At 45.7% G+C, this 26,785-nt stretch overlaps 1 protein-coding gene across 2 annotated transcripts in view; it reads right to left on the bottom strand.

The window, feature by feature from the left end:
• Positions 1 to 1,350: 1,350 nt before the first annotated feature.
• The window catches only part of CORO1C (coronin 1C), a 75,908-nt gene continuing 50,473 nt past the window's right edge, over positions 1,351 to 26,785 (bottom strand). For both annotated transcript variants that reach the window (XM_027044024.2, XM_027044023.2), the window contains 8 exons: positions 16,064 to 16,193; positions 12,451 to 12,632; positions 11,131 to 11,250; positions 9,955 to 10,059; positions 7,865 to 8,010; positions 5,350 to 5,407; positions 5,002 to 5,247; positions 1,351 to 3,823 (listed from right to left, as the gene is read on the bottom strand). In XM_027044024.2, the coding sequence (XP_026899825.1) occupies positions 3,704 to 3,823; positions 5,002 to 5,247; positions 5,350 to 5,407; positions 7,865 to 8,010; positions 9,955 to 10,059; positions 11,131 to 11,250; positions 12,451 to 12,632; positions 16,064 to 16,193 (1,107 nt within the window). In that variant the 3' untranslated portion in view covers positions 1,351 to 3,703. The remainder of the gene's footprint in view (positions 3,824 to 5,001; positions 5,248 to 5,349; positions 5,408 to 7,864; positions 8,011 to 9,954; positions 10,060 to 11,130; positions 11,251 to 12,450; positions 12,633 to 16,063; positions 16,194 to 26,785) is intronic.

Genomic DNA, 26,785 nt, shown 5'->3' on the forward strand with positions numbered 1-26,785 from the left:
TTATTCTACATGTAAATACACACTGTATACGCGTATGGCCTCAAGAGGGCTTGTGGAGAGCAATCGGTCCTGGGTGGTTAAAGTTAACTAGCCCTGCTAGACTAATCTTCCCTCTTCTCGTTCCTGAAGAGTTCTTCTACCAGTTTCCTTGGGGCACAATTCCCAGAGGTGAAGACCCTGAGCCAAAAGGTAAGGACATTCAAGACTCCAGACGGACCTTGTCACACCGCCCTCCGGAAAGGTTGCACCAATGTGCAAATACCCCCTTCAGTCTTGCAGGAAAATGTGCGTGTCGGTGGCCACGACTCACGGTCGAGTCCAGTGACGGCTTCGGGACGTTCTAATGTGCTAGCAGAAGAGAAGGGCCACTTAGAGTTAACAGATTCTTACGAGCCAAGAAAAAGCTTTTCTGGACACACAACGCCGAGACCAGCAAGGGAAGTAGCCTTTCAAAAAACGGAAGTTCTCCCTTGATGGGGCCTGGCTGGACGTCTGGGGCGGACATGGTAACCTTTAGGTCTCTGACCAAGAGGCAAGGCAGCCAAAACGAGAGAACGTCGGTCGTCAACACCTCCCAGCACGCGTCTGCTCCCTGACCGTGGGCACCAAGGGGCACAGACAGCATCCGTCGTCGCTGCTTCCTGCAGCCACACGAGCTGACCACGAACCTGGCTGCTGTTCTCACCGACCGCAGCAACTTTAGGAGAATGTATTGGGGGCGGGGGGCCATCTTCACGCCAATTATTCATCATGTTTACAAACCTCTGGAAAACCCAAACAGTGGGCAACTCTTTGCTAAAATCACTGAAATGTCCTGAGACGACATCCTGGTGTAAAAAGGGAAGCTGCCAAAGGCCATGAGATTCAAAGGACCCTGAAAACCTCCCACTGGAATAAAAGTCACAGCTAAGCCGAGAGGACTGTACTCCACCGAAGAGCACGCTTCCAAAAGCGCCACCAGGGAAACAAGAGAAAGCGGCAGCCACTCGACGAGGGCTCTTCGTGTGGCCGGTCCCAGGTAGCTCCCTTCCAAACCACGCGGAAGCCTGCGTCCCTCCTTCAAAGCAGGAAAAGGGATGCCTTGAGATTAGGAGATGTGCCCCAGATCCCCCCTCCGGTAAAGGCCGGAGGCAGGATTCAAACACACAGGCCCGTGGGGGTCTGGCAGGCAGCACGCTCTCCACTCTACCCCACTCGACGTCCCCGCTTTGCCGGGGCTGAGTGGCTCACCCACACTTCCCCTGTACTCACCCTCAGAGAGGAGACGGTCGCCCGGCCAGTTCCACGGAGTCAGAGGAGCTGTGCGCTGCCCCAAAGACAGCCGAAGGTGCGAAATAAACACGGACACCGTTTTGTAATCAATGACTTTTTTATCTTTGAAAATGGAAGCAAGTGTTTTGACAGAATACTATGGCCGCTCTATAAGAGCCGATCTAGGAGCAATTCACTGGTTTTCCTCTGGGATAGCACGGCTTTGAAAAGAAGAAGGAAAAAAAAAAAAAAAGACAAAACAGGAAAAATAATCCACAAAGCTTCAGGCGCCGACTCTGAGCCTGGCTGGGCATTCGTTCATTAAATAAGTCATAAGCTAAAATCACTAAAATCAGGGTAATTTCTCCTTGCCCTCTGTCTTCTCTTTGAACCACGTTCCCTATGGTGTTCCACCACTATCAAGAATTTTGTTTACTTGTCAGAACCTTAAAACACTTCTCAATTTAAAAAATGAAGGTCCTCAGCAGATTACGTCGATAAAGAAACATGTACAGGTTTGACTAGAAGTCACTGTAATTATTGTTTTCTTTACATCTCATTATCCACTCCAATATTAAACACACACACATACACACACAAAACCACACCAAACATTCAGATGCCCTGAAACTGTGGAGACAGTGATCCCAATTCTGGGTAAAAACACGGTACCTTTCCTACGCAGACATTAGCCCCAGCTCGACTGCGCGTTCCAACCCAGTGTCGCCACACTCCGCCTCCATCCTGGCTCCCTGTTACAGATGCTCCCAGCCAGTTCATCCCCACACCGGCGGGAGCATGCGAAAGAGCCCCCAGGCGGTCCCAATGGCACTCCACGTTTCATGTTCGACCACAGACACTCAGTCTTTCCCAGAGATTCTTTAAATCTTGTTCCTCAAGCATGCAAAATGAGAACATGGAAATGGACAAGTTCTAGCTAACCTAGGAATGGAACAGGTATTCAGAGCTCAGTCGCTGGCCCCTGAATCCGGGGGAACCTCTGTGCTTTGACACAGCCTCTGTGTGAGCTGGAGGGACAGAGCAGGCTGGTTTGTGTGGGGGGTGCAAAGGGACAAGTTCGTACACATTAAATTTACAGCAGAGGCCCGTGCTCCTGGTCTTGCTTCATTCTAGACTGTTCTCAGTTTCAATAGTCAATAGCACCCTCTGGCCTTCATCTCAGCTGACTGTGGAGAGGGCCGAGGCAGGAAAAACAGAAGGACTATCTGGGGGAGCCCTGAGAGAGGTGGCTGCATCTGTCACACAGAGGGGAGGGCAGGGGCTCTGGGGTGCAGAGAGAGCCATTTCTGCCTCCAGCACAGCACAGGGTCGGCATGCGATGTGCTGGGAGAGCAGAGGGTCCCGTGGGGGCACACTCCCCCCTGCAGGTTCGCTCAGCCTACAGTCCCCTACTGCACTCAGGAGCAAGACAGGCTGCTGAAATGGGCAAGAAGGAACACTCCACAGTGGCTTCTGTGGCCTCCTGTCCCGGGCACCCTTGTCAAGTATTGACCGAAACCTGAACTATGACGTTTAAAGTGATCAATGCAATAGATTCTACGTGTATAACAAAACTGCGGAAACACACGCTAGTTTAGGTTAGGTTATAATCATCTGAAGCACAGGATAACCAAGAAGTGAAATTCCATTCTGGTACAACCACCCAGTTTCTAGAAAAGAGAAAGGAAAGAAAAGAGACGATACAATAGGAGCTTTTTTGATCAGAAGACTCCGTGAAAGGAGAGGGGTGGTGATGTGAACCCACGTGATTTTTCAAGTCTTCCTTCTGTACAGTCATGAGGATGACCGGGTTTTGTGCTGCAAACGAGCCAGCACCATGAGGCTACTGCTCTGATTGTTCTCGGATGACCGTGTATACAAAATAATATCTTATCTTCATTTAGTTTATAAACATACACAGTGCTGTCCCTTTCAAATTAAGGAGGAAAAAAAAAACCACACACAAATACTGCAAAGTAGCAAAATACAAGGGCGGCGGGCGGGGGAGCTACTTTTGGTTTTGGCAACGTTAAAAAAAAAAAAAAGAAATATAAAAAGCGATGTGGCATTGGTCCCTGTTTATAAAAAAAAAAGAAAAAAGGTACTTGGGCACAACACTGAATCAGAATTGGTCGGTTTTCTAAAATTCAGAATATCTGGGATTTTAAAAGTAGCACTTTTGTCTTTTAAAAGTTCGACAAGTCACGTAACACTTAAAACATCAAAAAAGCTTTCTGATAAAAAGCTCAGCTTTTAAATCACGTTTTGTTTCTGCAAATTTGGGAGACGAATTGAGTTCTGACTGGAATGCGGCCCATGGCTGGTTGACACGGCCGCTGACACGGAAGGTCCCCAAATGGCAGTGCCTCCCTTCCGCCCTCCCTGGGACCACGCCCACAACCGGCTACCACGATGAGTTCCTGCTCCCATTTTGGGGGTGGGGGGTGGACCTTCAGGCGGCGATCTTCGCCATCTGCTGTTCTAACTTGGAAATGCGCTCGTCTTGATTGCAGATTGTATCTTTTATAGATTTGATCTCTTTTAAAATCTCATCCAGCTTGGCTTCATTTTGCTAAGAAAACCAAAAAGGGGGGAGAGGGTAAGAGGTTGACTAAAATGCACTCAACGAAGTTCACCGCAGTTGAGAATGTATAGGTTGCACAGTCTCATTTTCCACTTTGGATGTGGCCAGGCACCGCCACCAAGTTGGGCCACAGGAGAGTCCCGGCTGCCGGTCAGCCCGCCTGCCGCCCCACAGCAGAGCCACAGTCCTGCAGCGCTGCTCCTCATGCCCGTGCACTTACCCGGACTCAGTCTCAGGACAGAAACTGTGGGAAGGGACCGGTCCCTTCACGGCTGCGCTACAGCCTGGCCACCCGGTGCAATGCCATCAGGAGTAATGTCTACGTGACCTTCTGGAGGCTGCCGAGCCCCTGCCATCACCCGGGGAGGGCCCTTCTTAGGAGCTAAAGCCCTTGCCCTGCTTGCTAACTCTTCTAAAGAGGCCTCAGCCTCTCCCACGTGGAATGGATCCTGTTGGAAACCCTGCAGTCCACAGCATCTGATGTGGCTTCCCTAGTTATGGCCAAAGTGCCAGCTCCTCCGGGCGCTTGGCCTCTTCGTTCCACTTACCTTCTCACTGACAGTTCACCGACCTCCCTCTGGCCCCTGGGGTCCCGTTCCACGCCCGCCAAGTCCCCTTGCCGCCTCCTCCCTGGCTAGACCCTGCTCTCCTAGCAGCAGCACCCCCAGTGGCCGTGCGGGCCCCCAATGTCAGGCTTCGGCTCCCACCGCTCCACTCGGATCGTTCTTGCCAAGAGGTCCAAGATCATCTTCGCTAAGTTGCACTCGTCGCCACACGCCTGTGTCTCTGGAACACTCAGCAACACCTGGACCCTCGCACCACTCTCTTCCCCTCCCAGGACCCCCTCTTCTCGGCATCTGTGGCCCCACGCTCTCTTGCTTCATTTCCACCCCTATCAAAGACGGACGTGAACGGTCTGGGGAGACACACTTAAGAAAACACCCAAGCAGCTCCTGTGCACTCTCTTAAAAATGGTCGTAGACTGACTTCTCTCGTGGTCATTACAAAAAAACGAAAACAAAAACCCCAAAAACAGCTAATGGAGCCAAACTCAAAAATGTTATGTGGCCAAGGAGGTTCTTAGAAATAGTCATGTTTTCATTCACTGAAAGAAAGCCCTGAGCCAGCCAAGCGCACCGCACCCCTCAACCTCAGGGGGTCCTTACCACACTGGCTGTGTCCGGGGTTTTCTTGGGGATGTTGATCAGGTCACACTTCTTATTTGCAGTGGGCTTGCTATCCAGAATGTTCTTCTTGACCACTTTGAGATCCCGGTTTTTGCCAGGAATGTATCCATGCTTTAAGGAGATGAGGACTGGATCTGCATTCTTCCCCTCAAACCACTCCTCTGCCTCCAGCGCCGCTTCGGGCCCTGCTGTGTCAGGATACAGGTCATCCTGGAAAAGGTCCGACTACAAGAGACAGTTTGGGAAAACCCTCAGTTAAAGAAGAAGAAAGACCTGACATGTGAAAGTCTTTGAAACACAAATTTGCCTAAGAAACTGGGTACTTACTTTCCTTGGAACAGTCATGATAATAGGCTCACACTTTCTCTCATGAAGTTTGAAGAATCTTCAAGGGGGAAATAAAGGCAAAGTTGTATTAAGTGAAATAAGAGGCCAAGTCACAGGCTTCATAACAATTACTCTCCTGTATGGGATACGACATGCTCTGCCTATCACCGCGGCTGATCCACCCTGGGGAGCAGGTACAATCTGTGTTCCCATTTTCCAGATGAGAAAACAGAAGCCAAGAGGAGCTATGCTAGGAAATGGTGGACTGGAAACAGGAACCAGGAGTTGAGGTCTATGCTGCTGGGACAGTCAAACCCCCATCTTCAGGGCTGAGCAGCCGTGGTGGAAACGCCACCACCGCCGATGATTCACTTCTGGAACAATGACCAAGTCAACAGACAGGAGAGAACAAACACCTGACATGGGATTAGCATCCACGATTTGGATGCCAGGTCTTCTACCAACTAGAAGTGGCTGAACATTTGTTGGCATAAATAGGACTTTTAAAAAGGAAAAGAAGATAGGCGCCCGGGTGGCTCAGTTGGTTGAGCGTATGACTTTGGCTCAGGTCATGATCTCGCAGTTCGTAAGTTCAAGCCCCGCGTCAGGCTCTGTGCTGACAGCTTGGAACCTGGAGCCTGCTTCGGATTCTGTGTCTCCCTGTCTCTATCCCTCCCCCACTCATGTTCTGTCTCTCTCTGTCTCTCAAAAATGAATAAACGTTAAAAATAAAATTAAAAAAAAAAAAGGAAAAGAAGATAATCCTAGGATTACAATTTTGGCATCTATGCAAACCGCATCATATTTGACACTCAAGAAAAATTTGAAATTATCCAAAATGTGGAAAGACCAGGAACATAAAGCACGGAACCTCTGCAGTCAGCAGAGTGGTAAAAAACAAAAACAAAAACAAAAACAAAAACAAAAACAAAAACAAAAACCAACCAAACTGGCCTGGGTTTGACGTCCAGCTCAAGTACTCAAGGTATTAATAAATGCTCAGTAAACATTTAATAAGTAGGAGGTATCCTGAATGATTATGCTTACAGGTTTTTGACTTTTAGATGACAGTAAAATAAATGCTTTCCCAAGTACCAGAAGCACTCTCAAGTTTGGATTCAATCTATTTTGAACCACATTTTGATGAGTTTGGTTTAAACTATAATTTTGAATTATCTTTCTTTCACTACTCCAGCTATAGAGAATTAAGTATATTTAAAAATGAAACTTACAGTAATTAACTTAAAAGATGTGCTCATTATTTAACTGTATGACCAAAACAACAGAGGTAGGCAGATGTCCATAGAAATGTAGTGTTGTACAAATGTGCGGTACAGTCACCGGCTCAATAGCGTGGCGCTAGTCATCCTGTTGCTCAAAACGGTCAGTTATTCATGGGGCACCCGGGTGGCTCCGTCGGTTGAGCGCCCGACTCGGTTTCGGCTCGGGTCATGATCTCACGGTTTGTGGGTTTGAGCCCCGCGTCAGGTTCTGTGCTGACAGCACGGAGCCTGCTCGGGATTCTGTCTCCCTCTCTCTCTGCCCCTCCCCTGCTCCCGTGCGTTGGCTTTCTATCTCCCCCTACCCCTCTCTATCCAAAATAAATAAATAAAGCTTAAGAAAAAAGTTAAAAAAAAATTTTTTTTTCAACGTTTATTTATTTTTGGGACAGAGAGAGACAGAGCTTGAACAGGGGAGGGGCAGAGAGAGAGGGAGACACAGAATCGGAAACAGGCTCCAGGCTCCGAGCCATCAGCCCAGAGCCTGACACGGGGCTCGAACTCCCGGACCTCGAGATCGTGACCTGGCTGAAGTCGGACGCTTAACTGACTGCGCCACCCAGGCGCCCCAAGAAAAAAGTTTTTAAACGGCCAGTCATTCTTGAGTCTCACAGAGTATCTCCTGTTGACTAGGAGGAGAAAAAAGCCTACCCTTTGGGAAGACCACTAGCATTATGCAATACAAAATTTTTTAAAAATCCCTAGTAGTATAGACAGGCAGGAATTCTATAACATAGTTGCATTTCCTAAATCAAGCTAACCCAACACCAAGCTACTGGTCTCTGCCTTCTCTAATCTAGGGTCCGTGAGGTCCACGATCCAGTTTGGAACATGTTTGTCCCCACGGCGGGCAGGAAAACCATCTATTTGGTCCATCTCAGGGGCAGGCTCGCCCCCGCTTGCCTCCCAGCGGACACTGGCCACAGCCTCGGCCTGAAGATGAGAGATGGAGGCTTCGTTAGGTCAGTACGTGTGCAGTGCGCCTTGGCTGAGCCACGTCACTGGTGCTTCGGGCCACACAGTCTGAAGCACGGTTCCATGACACGATTTTGCAAGTTCTTTCCTGCTCTAAAACTCTGTGTTCCTCAGTGTGGACAGGAAATGAGAAACCAATTCCGCAGTGCAACGGAGGGGAGACAAGACTGTGGCCCTAGGGCATTACCGGCAGCTGTATCGCTCTGGTGTAACACGCAGGGCACAAACAACCTGCTTATCTTCCGGTACCGGCTCTTTACCTGGCGATCTCACATTTGTTAACGTCAAGTCCCCTCTTGGGCATGTAGCCCATCCCTCTCTGAGGCTCCTTGCTGCTGAATGTGTTGAGGTAGTGGACATACGGGGATTCATCTGTGATCTCAAAATAGCGGATACTGCTGTCACCCTACAAGAAATCAGAGAAAACTTCACATTGAACGTTACCTGAAGCAGCTGGATGAGGCGGTGTCTCTCTCCCCTGTCAACCCAGCACTGACTGGGACTTGGCCTCAGTGGCCAACCTTCGCTTCCTCTCCAGAGGGAGAGGATCTGATGGTTGCCCTTCCTGGCAAAGCCCTCACTCATCAAATGCTAGCATGTCTTTTAAATGGTCTCCTCCGCCTCCTACTGGAGGCTCTCCACTGAGCCCGGACGCCAAGTCAGAGTCAGAGCAAAAATGTTAAGGCCTCCGGCCCAGCAACCGCATCGCATTTCAACTTCAAAAGACAGACAAAGTCTAGGAGGACCACGGAGAGGGCAAAGACTGGCACAGAACGGTGTCCTTTGCAGACCTGAGGGCACCAACCCCGGACAATCAAGCAATAATAAAAAGTAAGATTTGTAGAAGAATGAAATATTAAGAGCAAAGAGTTTTTAATCATCCTTAATTAATAATTAACTCACAATTCATAATAATTCTTCATTCATAATGAAGAAACTCACTAAAACATGAGTATTCCTTAACTTCAGAAGACAGTGCTGTCTTGTTGCAATGTACCAAATTCTAAGATAATTTTTCTTAGAAAGGTCAGATAGTTTTGGAGGTCGGAAGCGTACGCGAGTGTCTCTAAGCAGAACTAGCTGTCCCACAGTTATGCCACCTTGAGCGGCAAAGGCAATGCTGCCTGCTGGAGGGGAAATGTGTGTGTATATGCGATCGTGCCCTTCCAAGTGTCTCAGTTCTCATGATTTCCACTTGTTTCGATAACGTAAATATCTAAAGTGATGGTAAACAAGCTAAACACAGACTATTTCCTGTGTACTGAAAATAACTTTCCACCTAGTGTTGCTAACATCTGGGTAATCGCTCCCGTTACTGGTTTTGATGCAGTCTATGGCAGCTGTGAACATCTGAAAATGACTCTCAAGGAAACAGACAAGATCCCGGGTTCGAAGCAGCTGATGGTAGGACAACATGAAGCAGAGCTCAGTCAACTATGAGAACCGAAACATGTCTGGCTTTACTCAGCAAGGGGCTATCTACACAGGTTTGGGGGAAATACAGCAACAGCTTCAATTTTATTAATTCATTTATTTCAGCTACAGAAAGTCTAAGAAAAATTGAATCTACAAAAGACTAAGGAACATTAAGGTTACTGCCCACTAAAAATAAAAATAAAAAAAAATAATAAAGCTAGCAAACACTGTAGTTAGGTGGAGATAAGGCAGGAGGTACGCTTTTTGATTTCAGTGTGGGGTCTTCCTATAAGAACTGTCACCTCCTGACACTTTAGTCAGGCCACATACTTTCAAGCCCAGGGCCCTAATGCTGAACTCCAGGAACAAGAACCCCCTGGAGAGTCTCTGAGGCCTTTAAAAGCTCCTATCCAAAAAGCGCTATTCTCTTTACAGGTCCATGGCACGTGGTAATAAACACCTAATGCCACTCTAGGGCTACCCAATGGATTTCAGCATCAGATGCGGCAAACTGGCTACTTGTTCCTGATACCATTAGAGAGGATCTAAAATCCTCAACCACACAGCACCAGAGGTGAAGAGACACCGGGGTGTCCTCTTTCTCTCACTAGAGTGCCCAAGGGAAGACATTCCTGCCAGTGTTCACCCCGACACCCGAGCCCCATCCCTGCTGTCCTCAGGGATGCGTACTCAGGAGTCCTAAACATGGTGTGCTATCACCACACAAATGACAGGCTCAAAGGGTCTAGGCTCAAGACCTAAAACACACCAAAACACACATCCGTCCTTATTTTAGTTTAAGACACATACACAAATCATCTAAATTAGACTATTAATATGATACAATGCATTGCCCAGCAACTAAATCTCTGAAGGATAAACTTCTCCTCTTACAAGATTAAACTGAATATAAAACATTAAAATGACTGTTTACCTTTCCACATAAGTAAATGATACTGGTGTCAGGGTCATAGAAGGGCAGCAACACCCCATTGCTAGTGTCCATTTCATGAAGAGCGATTGGTTCCTGCATATTTTTCTGGGAAGAAAATACAAATATCTGTATCTATCTATATACTTGTATATTCACCCATATTTTTACAAGATGAATCATTATTTTATTAAGTGAGCCATTTCCTAGAATAATGCAAGTCTGAACGATGCACATATATAATATTCATACATGTAAATACCAAAGGAATACTAAATGGTATCCAACCCACTGAAAATTGTGCCCATTTGACAACCTAATCAACGCACACATCTGTGATTCTATGACAAAGAGGAGACAGTTCTCTTTTGTGACTATTTTCTGTTTTAAAAGAAATTTTTCTGGGGCACATGGGTGGCTCAGTAGGTTGAGCGTCCAACTTCGGCTCAGGTCATGATCTCGTGGTTTGTGGGTTCAAGCCCCGCATCGGGCTCTGTGCTGACAGCTCAGAGCTTGGGAGGCCTGCTTCGGATTCTGTCTGTCTGTCTGTCTCTCTCTCTGCCCCTCCCCCACTCACACTTTCTCTCAAAAATAAACATGAAAAATGTTTTAACATTTTTTTTCTTAACATAAATACGTGCTCTTTAGTTAAAGTTACAGAAACACTGTAATAATCATCCCATATTCCACAATCCCACAATCCCACAATCCCACAATCCAGTGGGTGGCAGAAACAATTGCCATTTTGGTCTGCTTCCTTACACATACACACACACACGTGCGCGCGCACTGAGATTGTACCATATATACAGTTTATTTTTCACTTATGCTATTAATGTTTTCCTAAGCATGACTGTTCTGATTTCAACATTCGGTCATATTCTTTATAAAATAAAGCTCAGAACTTGGTTCCCAAGTCCAAAACACCGTTTCTTCGTGCATTCTTTGTAAAAAATACAGCCAACACAGACTATTCTGGAGTGTCAAGGATGCATTTTAGTAATACGTTTAGCAATAAGTCTCTAGTGAGGATGAGCATTTCACATCCAATTTAAGACAGACAAGAGTTCAGAAAACTACACTAAGAATCCTATAATCTACTTACCCCCCTCCAAAGACCTGCTCAGAAAGAGAAAGCTCAGGGTAATAAGCCAGTGGGAAGGCTGGGAAGGGGCATACCGGATTCCAGAGAGCCAGCTGCCGCTCACTCATGCGGCTGAAACCAGTGGTGAAGACATTCCCGTCAGCCAGAAAGATGGCTCTCATGGGTCTCGCTCCTTCGTGCGCTTTCTCCTTCTCCTGGGAGGCAAAGAGCAAGAGGCACATTATATTCAAACTGCGAGAAAGAAAGGCGGAGTGGGGGCTTATACGCGGAATCCAACCCACGCCGCCATGCCATTCATCCTGATTGCCAGGTGTGTGTGTGTGTGTGTGTGTGTGTGTGTGTGTGTGTGTGTGTGAGAGAGAGAGAGAGAGAGAGGAGAGAGAGAGAGAGAGAGAGAATTAACCACTGCTCCTCCCAAAATGAGGAAACAAAGAGACACTATGTAAGTTGGCCAAGGTCCCTCAGCTAGTGAGCAAACAGACTGCCAGGAGTTGACTCAAAAGCCTCACTCTTTCCACCATGCCCTGCTGCCAACCCAAGTCCACGCTGCAAAAATAAAACACATGAAAGGACTCTACCAGATGTCTGTTTCTCCAGGGGATAACCTGAAGATTGGGTATACCCTATGGTTTCCACCAATTTCGCAGGACACAGCGAAGTCTAGTTCAGTGAACCCCTTCCTTTATTCATTTGTTCCTTGAGAGTGCACTCGTAGTGAGCCCTGAAAGGTTCTAGTGGAGAAAGCACTTTGCACAGGGCCAGGCAAGTCCCCAGTGCTCGACAAGTACGAGCTGTGGCTGTCACCCAACTTAAGAAGTAATACTGCCAAAGGACCAGCACATCCCAGAGAAGGGGAGACGCAGGACATTCTGGGGTCCAGCACCTACAGCTTCAACCCCAGCTCAAGTCCCAAAGTCTTCTGTCATAACAGGTGACTTGTTGAGGCCTAGTCTGGGTGGAAGAAACTAAGACACCGAGCTGATAAGATACCCGTGGCGTCTCTGTAACGTGGTCTGACAATGGTTGCGGGAAGGGGCGGGGATCAATGAAGCAATCAATACTCAGTGCTACGCCAGAAACGCAGTGAACTATCTGGGTTAGCTGATCTAGACTGGTAAATTCTTAAGGATTCTAGTGAACCGATAAAAACTTTGTTTCTTTGTGGAAAATGGTCACCAAGGGAGAGGTACGGCTTGTGTAAATTGTGGGATACACAAGTCTGAAGCGTGACCGGGAGGAAGAAGCCTGTAGAAGCCTGTGCAGATTCACGGTCCGGCGTCTGCAGTTAGGCTCCACGGAGCGGGCGCGAGGCCTCTGCCGCCTGCCTTAACAAGCAAAGCTCGCCCTCGCCCAAGTGCGACAAACACGGGCGGCTCTGCCCTTCGCATACTCACAGCAACAATCTCTTGCTTCCTAGGATCGATCACTCTCACTTTCTTGTCTTTGGAAGCTGTGCAGATCAGACTGCCGTTCCGGTTCCAGCTTACATTGTAAATCATGTCCGAGTGCATATCGTCCAGGTTTATCAGGGCTTCCCCCGTCCCCACATTCCAGATGATGATGGCATTGTCACAGCCTGAAAGCAAACAAAACCATGCTCCTCAGAGATGAGAAACACCCATACAGCAGCGCGCTTGTGAAAACTAGGAATACAGCAGGGAGACAGACACAGGAAGATGCTGATCGCGGGGAGGCCCTACTTTATTTTACTTTTATTTTTTTTAATGTTTATTTTTGAATACGTATTTTTTGTTTCAACGTTTATTTATTTTTGGGACAGAGAGAGACAGAGCATGTCTCTCCCCCCCCAGGGGTCTCCCCCCCCAGGGGGGGGGAGGGGCAGAGAGAGAGGGAGACACAGAATCGGAAACAGGCTCCAGGCTCTGAGCCATCAGCCCAGGGCCTGACGCGGGGCTCGAACTCCCAGACCGCGAGATCGTGACCTGGCTGAAGTCGGACGCTTAACCGACTGCGCCACCCAGGCGCCCCAATGTTTATTTTTGAGAGAGAGAGAGACAGCCAGAGAGTGGTGGGGAGTGGGGGCAGAGAGAGAAGGAGACACAGAATCTGAAGGAGGCTCCAGGCTCTGAGCTGTCAGCACAGAGCCTGATGCGGGGCCTGAACTCACAGACCTCGAGATCATGACCTGAGCCAAAGTCAGACGCTCAACCGACTGAGCTGCCCAGGCGCCCCGGGAGGCCCTACTTTATTGGTCACTAATTAAAAACTAAAGTGACAAAGAAAAAACACGTGTATATAAAAGAAATGTATTAAAGGAAAAACATGGTTTGCTCCATTTGGTTTCATATGAAACACACAAAAAGTAACAACCAAACAAAGAACTCTAAGAAAACAGAATCCTATGTTTTTTAAGAGCTAATGGGCTGATGGACCCCGAGTGATCGTGTGTTTCCTTTTCTAGTAAAACCAACATCAGAATGAATACGACTTACTTCTTTTCTGGAGGAAATAAAAATGAAGAGTTTAAATGACTGTCTAGAGTACTCAACAAAAATGTGACACAGCACGTTATTCAAATCAACGATGCTGTAAAACATGGCCTCACGTTGAAGGATGACCTAACCATGTGCTCACAACATATCTTTACCTTTAAAAGGGGAGAAAAATAGGTCAAGGCTGGGCTGATCTGAGAAGCCCAAACTATAATCAAGTAGGCATGTGGATCTGGAAGCTGATCCCCAAAGAGGCCACAATGCTGGCTCAGCCACACCCCTCTGTTCATCAATTCCACATTCCTTCAAGCATCTGCCCCAAGGACCCTGTAATAAGTGGCACCATTTGTTGCTTCCAGGACATTAGTTCAAGGATGAAGTAAATAAGGGATGGATATCCTGAAGATAAATTCTTGCCAATAAGCCAATTTTACAAGCACTTCAGAAAAATTAGCCACTGATATCCAGGCACCCAAGCTGTCTAAGGGCCAGAAGTAGAAGACCGGAAACAAACTTGTACGACAGTAAAGCTGGAGCTAAACCCTAGGATGAGACTTGACTCTCCTCTGTCTTGCACACCACAGGCAAACAGGTAACTTCAGCCACCATGGACAGATCACGTAGTCTTAAAATATGCACAACACCGCAATTAGCCATTCTCCTCTGCTTGTAAAAGGCAGAATGGGGAGAGTCTGCTGACAGTACCCTGTATTTGACCTCAATGAGAAGGGCAGCAGGAAATTTTCCATGATTGACTTCCATCTTTACAACTGTTTTTTCTCCTTACTGGACTGAGTTGAATATGAGGAGAGTTCCCAGGTATAGTCACTTGTGACTTAAAAAAGGAGAGAATTCTAAGTAGCATCTGTTTTGAAAAGGAGTCCTTGGTTTCAACAGGTACACGTGGTATTTTTTTAATTTATTATATTATAAACACCCTGTATTCCCAGTTAAAAACTCAACTGCCCCCTTCCTTTGTACTGGTGAGGGGAAAGATTTTAAAAATTCTACCATTCACATTAGTATTTCTTTTTTTGTAAGTCAATTTTATGAAAGTGTGATTTACATACAATCCAACGCCCTCATTTTTAGTATACATGTGCTAAATTTTGACAAGTGTATATATTCATATGTGTGGCCACCATCACAATCAAAATATAGAACTTTTCCATCATCCCATGACACTCCCTTGTGACCTTTGTATGGCTTCTATAAAAGACAAAATCTCAAACTGGAGACAAAGAAGAGATTCCTGCAGGGTAAAACGTGGAAACCACTCAAGTGGCAAACCAAGAACGCTAGATCTTGGTTCGGGGGTTCACTGTAGTGCTGTCCAGCAGCGTAAAAACGCAAGCCAAAACCTCCATGTCCAGAAATAGGGGACTGATTACATAAATGAAGATGTCTAGACAATGGACTATCACTGAGATCGTTAAAAATATGATAGGAAAGGGGGAGCCTGGGTAGCTCAGTCAGCTGAGCGCTGGACTCTGGATTTTGGTTCAGGTCAGGATCTCACAGTTCGTGAGATCAAGCCCCCCGTCCGCTTCTGCGCCTGCTAGGGATTCTCTCTCTCTCTCTCCCTTTTCTGTCCCTCCCCCACTGATACTTGCCCTTTCTCAAAATAAATAAATAAACATTTAAAAAAATATATCAGAGGAAGAACATTCAATGGCACATGGAGAGGACTACAGTGTACCACTAAGTGCAAAAAGCAAGTCACAAGTAAAGTGTCTGAACCTATCTTTGTGGGAGACATCACTCAGGTATGTGCAAAAAAGTACCTTGTGGAGCGAAACATGGACATGGTAATGATGTTCCCTCTGGGCGGGTGGCAGGAGTACAACTGATTTTTATTTTCTTTTGTTTCTGTATATTTTCTATAACATACATGTACTACTTGTATAAGGAGAAAAATAAAAGTATCTTTTTAAAGGAAGGAGGATATTTGCCTCATAGGGCCACCCCAAAGTTGGCAACAACATCAGAGCTGGCACCCAGGGCTCCCACCAGGGATCCTCCTGCTCTATCAAGAATAACTAAGGGGCGCCTGGGTGGCTCAGTCGGTTAAGCGTCCGACTTCGGCTCAGGTCACGATCTCACGGTCCGGGAGTTCGAGCCCCGCGTCGGGCTCTGGGCTGACCGCTCAGAGCCTGGAGCCTGCTTCCGATTCTGTGTCTCCGTCTCTCTCTGACCCTCTCCCATTCATGCTGTCTCTCTCTGTCTCAAAAATAAATAAACATTAAAAAAAATTTAAAAAAAAAGAGTAACTAAAACTGTGGTCCATGAAGAGCCCCAGCAGGAGCCGTGCATCTGCTGGATTTATAGGTAAGCACGTATCTGTTCATTTCTCTAAGCAAGAAGTCTTGAGTCAGACTGCCAATGCAGCCTTCGCACACGCACGCACGCACGCACGCACACAGGTGTGCGGGCAGGCTAGAGAACCACTGCATCTCGGCACCTCAGCACGGATTCCTAATGAGCTGCTTCAAAGCTGTGGAGCACACATCAAAACGCACTGGCTACTGCCCCTCCCCCACCGCTCGGCTCCCACCTGCGCTAAGAAGGACGTTGCGGGCAGTCGGATGCCAGGCCACGATGCCAACTCTCTTCGAGTGGCCCTCTAAAATCACCACAGGTTCGGTCAGGGAAAGGGTGAGTCCATTCTCTGGGATCTGCCACACCTGTTGGGAAAGGAAGCGAGAGGATCCACGTGAGGTAGGACCTTTGACGATCACCCTCCCTTGACCATCCGGTCTGCAGACGTGCTCTGCATAAACAGAACACACACTGGTCTTTGGACGAAAGGCGGAATACTGCACGTCGACTCTATGCAGCTGTTTTTAAAATGGAGTGCGACATTAAAGATCAGAACATCCACCAGGCCTCCAAAATGCTGCGTCCCCACTCTTATTTAACAGGAGTTGACATTTTATTCTAAATTCTCTGTTAAATTCAAAACTCTCTGACTAGAAGCATATAGAAATACTTAAAAGAAAGAGGGAGAACGACCGAGGGCCCCATGAGAGGCAGCACTGGGGTGATGAGCCCTCGTGGAGCCCACGGGTTTCGAGCGGAGAGACGCCACCCACCAGAGCTCTTGGGATGGTGCAGCGTTTAAAACATCATGATTTCTCTAGTTTTACGTTTGGAAAATAAAAATACACGTAATAGTTCTGCAACATCTACTACAGAAAAACCTTACAAAGAAACAAAAGATAAATCTGGCCTCATGGAAATTTAAAGCTTTCTGTTTCGAAGGACATGGAAAGAAAAGCTATAAAGAACTCTTACAAATCAACAATAAAAGTAAAATAACCCAATTTTTAAAATGGGCAAAGAATCTGGACATTTCTTCAAGAAAGATATACAACTAGTTTTAAGGCACATGAAAACACGCTCAGTATTATTTAGTCATTAGGGAAACGCAAATCTAAACCACAATAAAGCATCAGTCACGCCCACGGGCGGCTATAATCAAAAGGCAGATACCGAGTGCCGACGAGGATGTGGGACCGTCAGGGCCCCCACACACTGCTGGTGGGGATATAAAATGGTGCAGCCGCTTTGGAAACGAGTCTGACAGCTCTCAAGTGATTAAACAGGAGAGTTTATACGGCTTAGCAACATCACTCCTAAGGTAACCCAAGAGCAATGAAAATATAGGTCTACACAAAAACTTGTATGTGAATGTTCACAGCAACATTACTCATAAAGGCCAAAATGTGGAAACAGCCCAAATGCCCGGCAACTGAGAAATGGATAAACAAAATATGATAGATCTATATACAATGGAGTATTACTTGTCCACAAAAAGGAATTAAGTACTGATTCATGCTACAATATGGATGAAGCTCAAAAATATTACGCGAAGTAAAAAAAAACTAGGTCCACATATCGTAGGATTCTGTGTATATGAAATGTCCGGGACAGAAAAATACACAGAGACAGAAAGTTGATTAGTGGCTGCTTAGCGCCGGGGACTTCGGGACAGTGATAGTGAATGGGTACACGGTTTCCTTCTGGGGTGATGAAAAATGTTCGCAAATGGTCTCTGGGGATGGTTGTACGTATCTGTGAATAAATCGAGACCACTGAATTGTACACTTTAGATGGGTGAACTGTATGTGAGCTGTAGCTCAATGAAGCAGTTTAAAAAATGCTTCTGACTGGTGAAGACACACAGGATATTCACCATATCTTAAATGGGGATGTGCCTGCATGGTAGAAGGGGTCGGGGATGGGAAGAACATCAGACGGAAGGGATAATAAGACACTACGACAGAGGAAGACATGAGTTTTAAAAGATTAAGAGAAACCCTCTATGAAGGAAGAACCGAGTAACAACTAAGCCGAACAGCACCAAGAATCCTGTAGAAAACCAGACATTAAGTAATACTTAAGTTTGTGAAAAGGTTCAAGTTTAAAGTAATTATCTTTTTACATACAGAGAGTAAAACACATTAAATATGTTAATATATTTTACATTGTTTGTATATTTAAAATATATTAAAATATTAAAATATTAAATAAGTATTAATGTATTCAAATAAGTAAATTCACCACCAAAAAAGATTTTAAGGAACTAGTTCACGAAAAATTTAGAACTTGCCAGTGAAAAATCATGCTCAACAGTGGAACAAGTGAGAAACAGAATTTTCCTTTGTTGGGGATTTTTAAGGAGGAGACAAACAATGTCTGTTTTCAACTGCTTAGCGGAAGGCAAAGATCTGGATTAGATGGGTGTTTAAGGTTTAGCTCAGTTCTGCTGTCCCGCAAAAAAATTAGAAGAAAAAGTTTGCCATCCTGAAGAATGGGAAAAAGGCATGAATTAAGTGATCGTTCATTCTTACGGCTAAATTCTGCCCAGGCTAACTACAACCCCTTACGCCAATCACGGCAAAATAAACCTGGCCTTTTGAGGGCCTGAGTTGAGGATGTCACCTAATTTCCCCTGAACCCTCACCGTTCAGCAAATTGTCAACAGTGCAGTTGTGAACGAACACAGAAAGCAGAAGGAAAACCTACCTTGCCCCTCTTCTCCACCAAACAGACCTGAGCCATGGCTCCCTCCCCCGGAGAATGTGGGTATCTGCTGAACACCCCCAGCACTATAGGTTGCTTTCATCCCATACACATTACTTTATAATCAAAGGTTTATGATTGGTAAAACAGCTCCAAATTGAACTTAGCTATCTGAATGCAGAGCAGGTCTTGTGTTTTGTTGTTGTCGTTTTTTAACATAAGGAACAGAAAACAACTGCTGATTTGATCAAAACGTGAAGTCAGAGAAACAATTACGAAATGGGACTTTAGTGACTCAACAGGAAATGCATTCTCCAAGATGAAGTCCGACCCGGGCTTAGAATCAGAAGAGTGGCAATACCACCTGCCGTCTCCAGATGGCACCACAACCACGGGCTGCTGGTTTTCTTGCAAGGTCTGCGACACCTCTGTACCCCGCTCTGACCACAATTAAATAGTGTGTTCTCTAAATCCCGAATGGGGCATGGAGTGACGGAAGGCTTTGTTTAGAGCCAGCATTTCCAATCTTAAACACGAAGGTGGAAGCGGGGCCCACGATGGGACTTTACCTTCTCCTGTCTCTAGCTTCTCTCTCGTTCAGGTTTTCCTTGGATGGCAAGGAAATTTTAATGATGGGGCAAAACACTTATATAATTTGTAAAATGAGGAAACTATTCCTTTTTTAATTTCACCTTTAGAAGATTCAATGGTTCCTAACCCACTTTACCACCTTGGTCGCTCATTCACACAACACATCTCTTGAGTAGCCACGATAAGGCAGGCTCATTACCAGGCAAGGGGGAAAAAGGGTGACCACGCACGGGCCCTGCTCTCAAGGGGTGTACAGTCTAACAGAAAGCAGAGACTTCTAGGAGACCAAAAATCAAACATAACTGGTGTGATGTGGGGGCTTGGAGCATGGGCTCCAGAGCCAAATAGACCCTGGTCCAAACCCTGCCTGGGCCACTTACACTGATGGTCCTGGGCAAACTTTCTAGGGCTCATGTGAGGATGAAATGAGTTCATAAGCCCCGGAACAGTGCCTGGCATACAACCTGTGCCCCCCAAATGCAGAGACAGAACAATGCAATGCTTAAGAACGTGGGCCCCAGAACTAGAACAGATTGTTCAATTCCTGATTCTGCCCGGTATCACCTGCATAACCTTGGAGACCTGCACCTACACTTGCTGGGCCTTAAGTTTTCCTCACCTCTAAAATGGGAGTGACAATGAATCTGCTTTCATCAGGGCTGTCTGGAGGACAAATGTGGTGATATGAACCTAAAGTGTTTAGAGCGATGCCTGTCGTGAGGCAGGCTCTTCGCGAGTGTCAGCCGCTGCTGGCACTTGTCTTGTGCACCAGGAAACCACGCGGTGTATGGAAGCAACGCTACGCTGCCGTAAGCCACGTGCTGAGCGAAAATGCAGGCGTCGTGAGGTTGCTTTCTTGCTCTCCCCGGCTGGTACGTTCAGGAAGGCCCTCTGAGGGAATGACCTCTCGTAGCGACCAGGACTCAGAGGAAAGAAGGGAGGAGTAACACAGGCATGAGGATTTACAGCGGGAGGAGACAGTGGCCGGAAAAGTCTATGCAACTAAAATGAGGAGACGACGGAACCCTTGCCTCCGCTGGTAAGTAAAGGTGGTGGCGTCGCGCACTGCGGGCTGCGGGCAAGAGCTGGAGACCCGTGAGCCTTTCTCCATCAAGCGAGCACGCCCCCCTGGCTGGTGCCCACTAGCCCTACTCACAGGCTGTCCTTACATGGCTCTCTGCCCTTTTTAGGGTTGTCCGCAGCTTCCAAGCAGTGGCCTTCCAGTCCGGACTGAAGAGGTCTCACCACCGGCAGGGCAGGGACAACAAAGCAGAAGGCCCGCTCGGTACATGTTTAGTCTTCTCGTGTGTAATGTGGGACGCGGGCTGGTGCGGAGAAAGGACACCGGCCCGGCTCCTGTCACAGCTGGGACGCTAACTGGCTGTTAGCATTAAGAAGGGGTTTCACTTCTGGAAGCTTCAATTTCCTTGCTTGATACGGGGCCAGGATGCACTTACAGGCGTTACTGGAAGCATCAAACGAGCTAAACCACCTTGCATACCCAAAGCATTCCCCTAATGTGAAACAGTGCAAAAAGGGTGACCTTCGACAGACCAGTTACTGCCTGGACTGGTGTTTCCTAAGCTTTAAAATGGGACATACTCTTGCCTTACCGTGCTGTTATAATGATTAAATATAATCATTGCACATAAGGGCTTATGAAACAGGGCTTGACCAAAAAAATGCTTATTGTATGTTTGTGGTTATTTTTCTTGCTGTTACTATGACCCCTGCATATATTTTCAAGATGTGAACACCAGGATTTCCTTCAAGAACCTTGTCTTCAAATTAATTCAGCACTTTCTAATTTACATCCAAGGTATTATGTGCGAAAGCTCTAATACGTGCCTAGGCCAATTAGCACAAATGAGAACAGCTCTGATCTCTATGCAGGTCTATTAGCATCTGTTACCGTGGCTAAAGCTAGTACTCCAAAACCAATCAGCTTTTTCAAAAACACATCAGTGAGCAGAGAGGAAAACAGGAGTCAACCACCCTCTCTCTGCTGTGCCCAAACTGAGCATTTCAGCACGGCAGGGACAAGCTATCTCTTTCCTCCACTTGATTTTTTTGCTTTGTTTTGTTTTTCAAATAATACTGCGTATTCCTGAGATTTTCTATTTGGACTGGACATTGCTATGGCAATGTTTCGTTCTGGGGGGAAAAAAAACCATAATCAGTCCCAAGGGCTTCCACATGAAAAAGTGAATCAATCAGTAAAAACCCATTGTGGTTCTAGAAAAAAAAAAAAAACAAAAAACAACAACTTTTAAGTGCATGTTCAGGAACTAATGTATCACTGGAATCCTTTTCAACATGTGGAATTCTGAAAATGGAAAAAGGACAGCTCAAGAGAACAGCTCCAGTAAGAAAAAAGTGATGAATGGGGTGCCTGGCTGACTCAATCAGTGGAGCGTACGACTCGATCTCAGGGCTGTGGGCTCAAGTCCCACGTTGAGTGTGGGGATTATTTAAAATCTTAAAAGAAAAAGAAAAAGTGATGAAAATGAAACGTGGGTTTCTCTCAAGGAGTAATTTTAAAGTGCAATTTGTTTGATGGTTTTGTTAAATCTCAAACAGTGCAAAATTTAAACGTTACGGGAAGCGTTTCCAGACACCTCTTCCCTATTTCAATCCCCCATTCTGAACTTGCTACTGGTCTAGGCACTAGGGCTACAGCCATAGAAAGGGCTATCCCCCCAAAAGGCTATATTTTTAAATGCGAAGGAAACCAATTCCAAAGAGAAAATGAAGAAAAGAGATGAGAGGAGACGGGAGGAGGCTCGCAGATTCTACAGCAGTGGCAGGATCCCCGACAGAGGCTGCCTATCCAATACCCACGGGGCAGCATGTAAGAAGTCAGGATGTGCCCCAGTGAACCATGACGTTAAGAACAACATTAGTTTTGGCAAAATCAAGAACTCGGAGCTGGGCTCTGATCTGCCCAGGTTACAATACCCACTAGCAAATGGCCCAGATGCCATCTGCCGAATGACCAAGGGGTCAGAAATCGTGAGGAATTCACTCTCATCACCAACTACAATATCGCTTCCATTTTTATTTCAAGGCAAAAACTGTATTAGGAAAATTTATAACAGAAGCAACAACATATAAAACAGGGAGTTTATCTTTGCTGATTTCCACCCAAGTGTAAAATTGATTTGGGAGAAGGGAAAAATGTCCACTTAAACTTCATTTGGGATGGGCTAGACACAAATAAGACAAATACTCCGCAAGATCTTTCCCTCTCCCTGACTCTGGAAAAAACAATTATGCAACCCACTGTGTGAATCAGCCATTTTTTGCATTTGTGTTTGATTACTACCCTGCAGATAAGCAACAGCACTGAATCGAGATCATTCACTAAACTTAACTTGGCTGCTCTTTGTGCTATGGAAAGCAGTAATATTTTCTTAGAGCTAAACTCTTCCCAAGTAAAATACTCAGCAGCCACAATCTTTAAAACTCTCCGTGAGAACACACTGTTGGAGAAAAGAACTCACAGTATGAAAAGTCTGGAAAACCTAGGAGCACAGTCTAATTTCTGGGAGGAGGATTTGTAGAATTCCTTTTTGCCGGTGTAAAACACAGCTTCAAAAAGTAGTACAAGAAAGGTAAACTATGCCAATATAATTCGCTTTTGGGGCTGCTTAAAGAAGCCATCTGTAAAACATGAAGGAATGTGCCATCAGCCTGGCATTCCTTTTCCTAAACCTGCGATCAGAGGGACATCACTGTCATTGAATCAATGCTTTTGCCACATTAACAAATCAGTGCCTAACTGCTCAGTGGAATTAGACTATTAATACAAAAAGCGGGGGGGGGGGGGGGGGAGGTTCTAAATATTTTTTAACGTTTATTTTTTGAGAGAGAGACAGAGTGTGATCAGGGGAGGGGCAGAGAGAAAGGGAGACACAGAATCCGAAACAGGCCCCAGGCTCTGAGCTGTCAGCACAGAGCCCGATGCGGGGCCCAAATCCACAAACTGTGACATCATGACCCGAGCTGAAGTCAGATGCTTAACCGACTGAGCCACCCAGAAGCCCCAATACAAAAAGCAGTTTTAAAAATTAACCTAATTCTTTTACAGTTCATTTGACAAAGTGGTTCTATTGCACTTTTTTTTTTTACTGAATATTTACTAAAGATATTCTCATTGCTATGAATCTGCTATAGCTACACTGTAAAAAATAGTAACTCACTATGTATTCATAGCTTCCTCGCTGGTGTTGTTATTGTTGTTATTTTACGTGTAAGGCAACTGAGGCTGAGAGCATTTAAGTGGCCTATACACATGCTCCCAATTCTCCATCTTGAGCTTTTCTCAGTATTCTTCCCCTGCTATAATGAGGCTTTGTTACACTATCTACTATTTGTAGCTCTGGGTTACCACCAACAGCCTAGGCTTGGGAAACTAAAGAAAGCTTTTCTGTTTAAAAAAAAAAAATGGTGTTGGAGCGCTTGGCTGGCTCAATCAGTAAGTATGTGACTCTTCATTTCAGGTTGTTGAGTCCCAGCTCCGTGTCGGGCACAGAGATTGCTTAAAATATAAAGTAAACATAAAATGTTAAAATGGTTTTGTTTGAAACTGTCTGATCTATCATACAGTGTTCTTTTACCTTTAGGAGAGCAAAGTGGAAAATGAGGTATTAAGAGGTGGGGTAGGAGACAATCAACTATTTCTTCAAAATTTCATTTCAACCGCTAAGCTACAAAAGCTTCTTGTAATTGCCCCAATAATAAAAACAAATTATTTGGGGGAACTTAAACGATTAAAATATCAGTGCCATTCTTAAGAGCTTAAAAAAATAAACTAGGGGGAGGATTTACCTCAAAGCATGACTCAATTTACAAAATGTTTAGTCTGGCAATACCAATAAAAGGGCAACAAAGAAAATTCTGGAAGGATGGTGGTGTTAGTGGCAAGCACAGTTTTGGGATCTTCCCAAATCTCTCCATAAAAACACAGAGCAAGCAGATAACAAAACAAAAACCCAGAACTAGGTGATAATCCCCAAATGCAAGTGGGAGGAGGAAACCACCAATAGCCACGTGACCTGTGTATTATCTATCGGTCTCTGTGTGGAAAAGTCATGGGGCAGCAATGGGGTGCTTCACAGACCTGACACCAGTAGGCCCCTATGACACTAGCAATGGAAACTGGGAAGGTTTTTGTCCTCTCCAATAGCAGGTGAGGACGGGGACCTGAATACAAAGGTCTGAAGGGGCTGGAGCAATCTAGACTTCAGTCCAGACCCCGTACTCCACAGGTCAACGAGAAAGGGCTCCTTTCTGAGACAGGCCCCACAGTGAGAAATTCCAAGGAATGGAAACAAATCTGATAAAGACAGAAGTCAGAGGGACAAAGGAATGACAAAAACAAAGAAAGGCAGGCTAGGAAATCTAAGAAAGCAAGCCACCATGATTCTGAACGCCCCCCGGAAAGGACAGACGGGGGGAGCTCTGTGAAGTTAGGTTGGCTATGTGCACTAAGCCACCTCCGAATGACTTTAAATGCACATGAAAATAAGAAGGGGCGCCTGGGTGGCTCAGTCGGTTAAGCGGCCGACTTTGGCTCAGGTCATGATCTTGCGGTTCGTGGGTTTGAGCCCTGCATCAGGCTCTGTGCTGATAGCTCAGAGCCTGGAGCCTGCTTCGGATTCTGTCTCCCTCTTTCTCTGCCCCTCCCCTCCTCACGTTCTCTCTCTCTCTCTCTCTCAAAAATAAACATAAGAAATTTAAAAGGAAAAAAAAGCCAAGGCCCCCCAAATTACTATAAGAAACAAAGAGAATAAGGCATAGAATAGCATTCCTATAAACAATAAAAGAATGCTAAGAAAGGAGGCACCAGGGTGGCTCAGTTGGTTGAGCGGCCGACTTCGGCTCAGGTCATCATCTCACAGTTTGTGATTTCGAGCCTGGCTGGGATCTATGCTGACAACTCAGAGCCTGGAGCCTGCTTCAAATTCTGTGTCTCCCTCTCTCTCTGCCCCTCCCCTGCGCATGTTCTGCCTCTCAAAAAAAAAAATAAACACTAAAAATTAAAAAAAAAAAAAATTAAAGAAAGAATGCTAAGAAGGTATGCTCAAAAGGAGGTAAAAACCATCACATACTATTTCAAAACAAAATAAAATCCAGGACACATAAATCAGAACTTGAAAAACTCGAAAGTAAGGTAGCAAAATTTTTTCAAAATTAGAAATAAGGTTGGGAGAAAAACTAAACAATACTGGAGACAGGTAAAGAAGACAAAGCATATGGATTAACAGGAGTCCCTGAAGAAGAAAACCAAGGCAGGAAAACAGAACAAATACAAAGACTGTAACTGAAGAAAACATTCCTGGGAGGGGGAAAAAGACCTGAAACCTTATACTGAAAGAACGTACCATAGGGCGCCTGGGTGGCTCACAGTTAGTTGAGCATCCAACTCTTGATTTTGGCTCAGGTCATCATCCCAGGATCATGGGATTGGGCCTCAAGTCAGGCTCCACACTGGGTGTGAAGCCTGCTTGGGATTTTCTTCTCTCTCTCTCTCCTCCCCTCTCACCACCCTACCTCCCCCACCCCCAGCTCGTGGGCACATGCTCCAGCTCTCTCTTCAAAAAACAAAGCCAAACCAAACCCAAAAACATACCACAAACCATGGAATGCCAACTCAGAATAACCAACAATATTCTAGCAAGATTACTATTATATTTAAAAAGGGTTTTTTTAATGTTTATTTATTTTTGAGAGAGAGCAGAGCATCAGCAGGGGAGGGGCAGAGGGAGGAGACACAGAATCCGAAGCAGGCTTCAGGCTCTGAGCTGTCAGCACAGAGTCCAACACAGGGCTCGAACCCACGAACCGTGAGATTACGACCTGAGCTGAAATCGCATGCTTGCTTAACTGACTGAGCCAGCCAGCCCCATAGATTACTATGTTCTAAGAAAAAAAATCTTATGAACATCTAGGCAAAAAGAATATATGGTTTACAAGGGAGAAAGAATTAGATTATGTGATTTCTTTTGACAACAACACTTTATGACAAAAAAAAAAGGAATAATATATTTACATACTTGAGTAAAGACTGTGAACCAAAGATTTTATATCCAGAAAAACTCACCTTCAAATTTGTAAAGATCACAGACCAGCCATTATCTATGTAGAACTTAGAAAATATTGTTCCCATGAGCCTTTTCTTTTGATTCCATTCTTGAGAATTTCTCCTCAGTGTGGGGCCTGTCCAGAGGCGAGCACTCTCTGGTTGGGTTCTAGTGTACTGAGGTCTAGAATCTACCTGGGAAGGAGCTTCAGATGGTCTAAGTGACTAGAAAGACGTCAACATAAGGACCTATGGAGAGCACTAAATACGGATGCTTACAGAACTAAGGAGAGGCTGTTAAATATAATGGCTATGTGATCTTGGAATTACAGAGCACCTCATTTGATTTTTATTTATTTATTTTTATTTTAGAGACAGCAAGAGTGGAGTTCGTGCAAGCTGGGAGAGAAGGAGAGGGAGAGGGAGAGGGAGGGGGAGAATCTTAAGCAGGTTCCATGCTCAGCAGAGCCTCTTGTGGGGCTCAGTCCCACAACCATGAGATCATGGCCTGAGCCAAAGGACACTCAACCAACTAAGCCACCCAAGCATCCCCAGAGTACATCAGTGCATCATTTT

The sequence above is a fragment of the Acinonyx jubatus genome, chromosome D3 (genome assembly GCF_027475565.1).
Source record: "Acinonyx jubatus isolate Ajub_Pintada_27869175 chromosome D3, VMU_Ajub_asm_v1.0, whole genome shotgun sequence".
Taxonomy (NCBI): Eukaryota; Metazoa; Chordata; class Mammalia; order Carnivora; family Felidae; genus Acinonyx; species Acinonyx jubatus.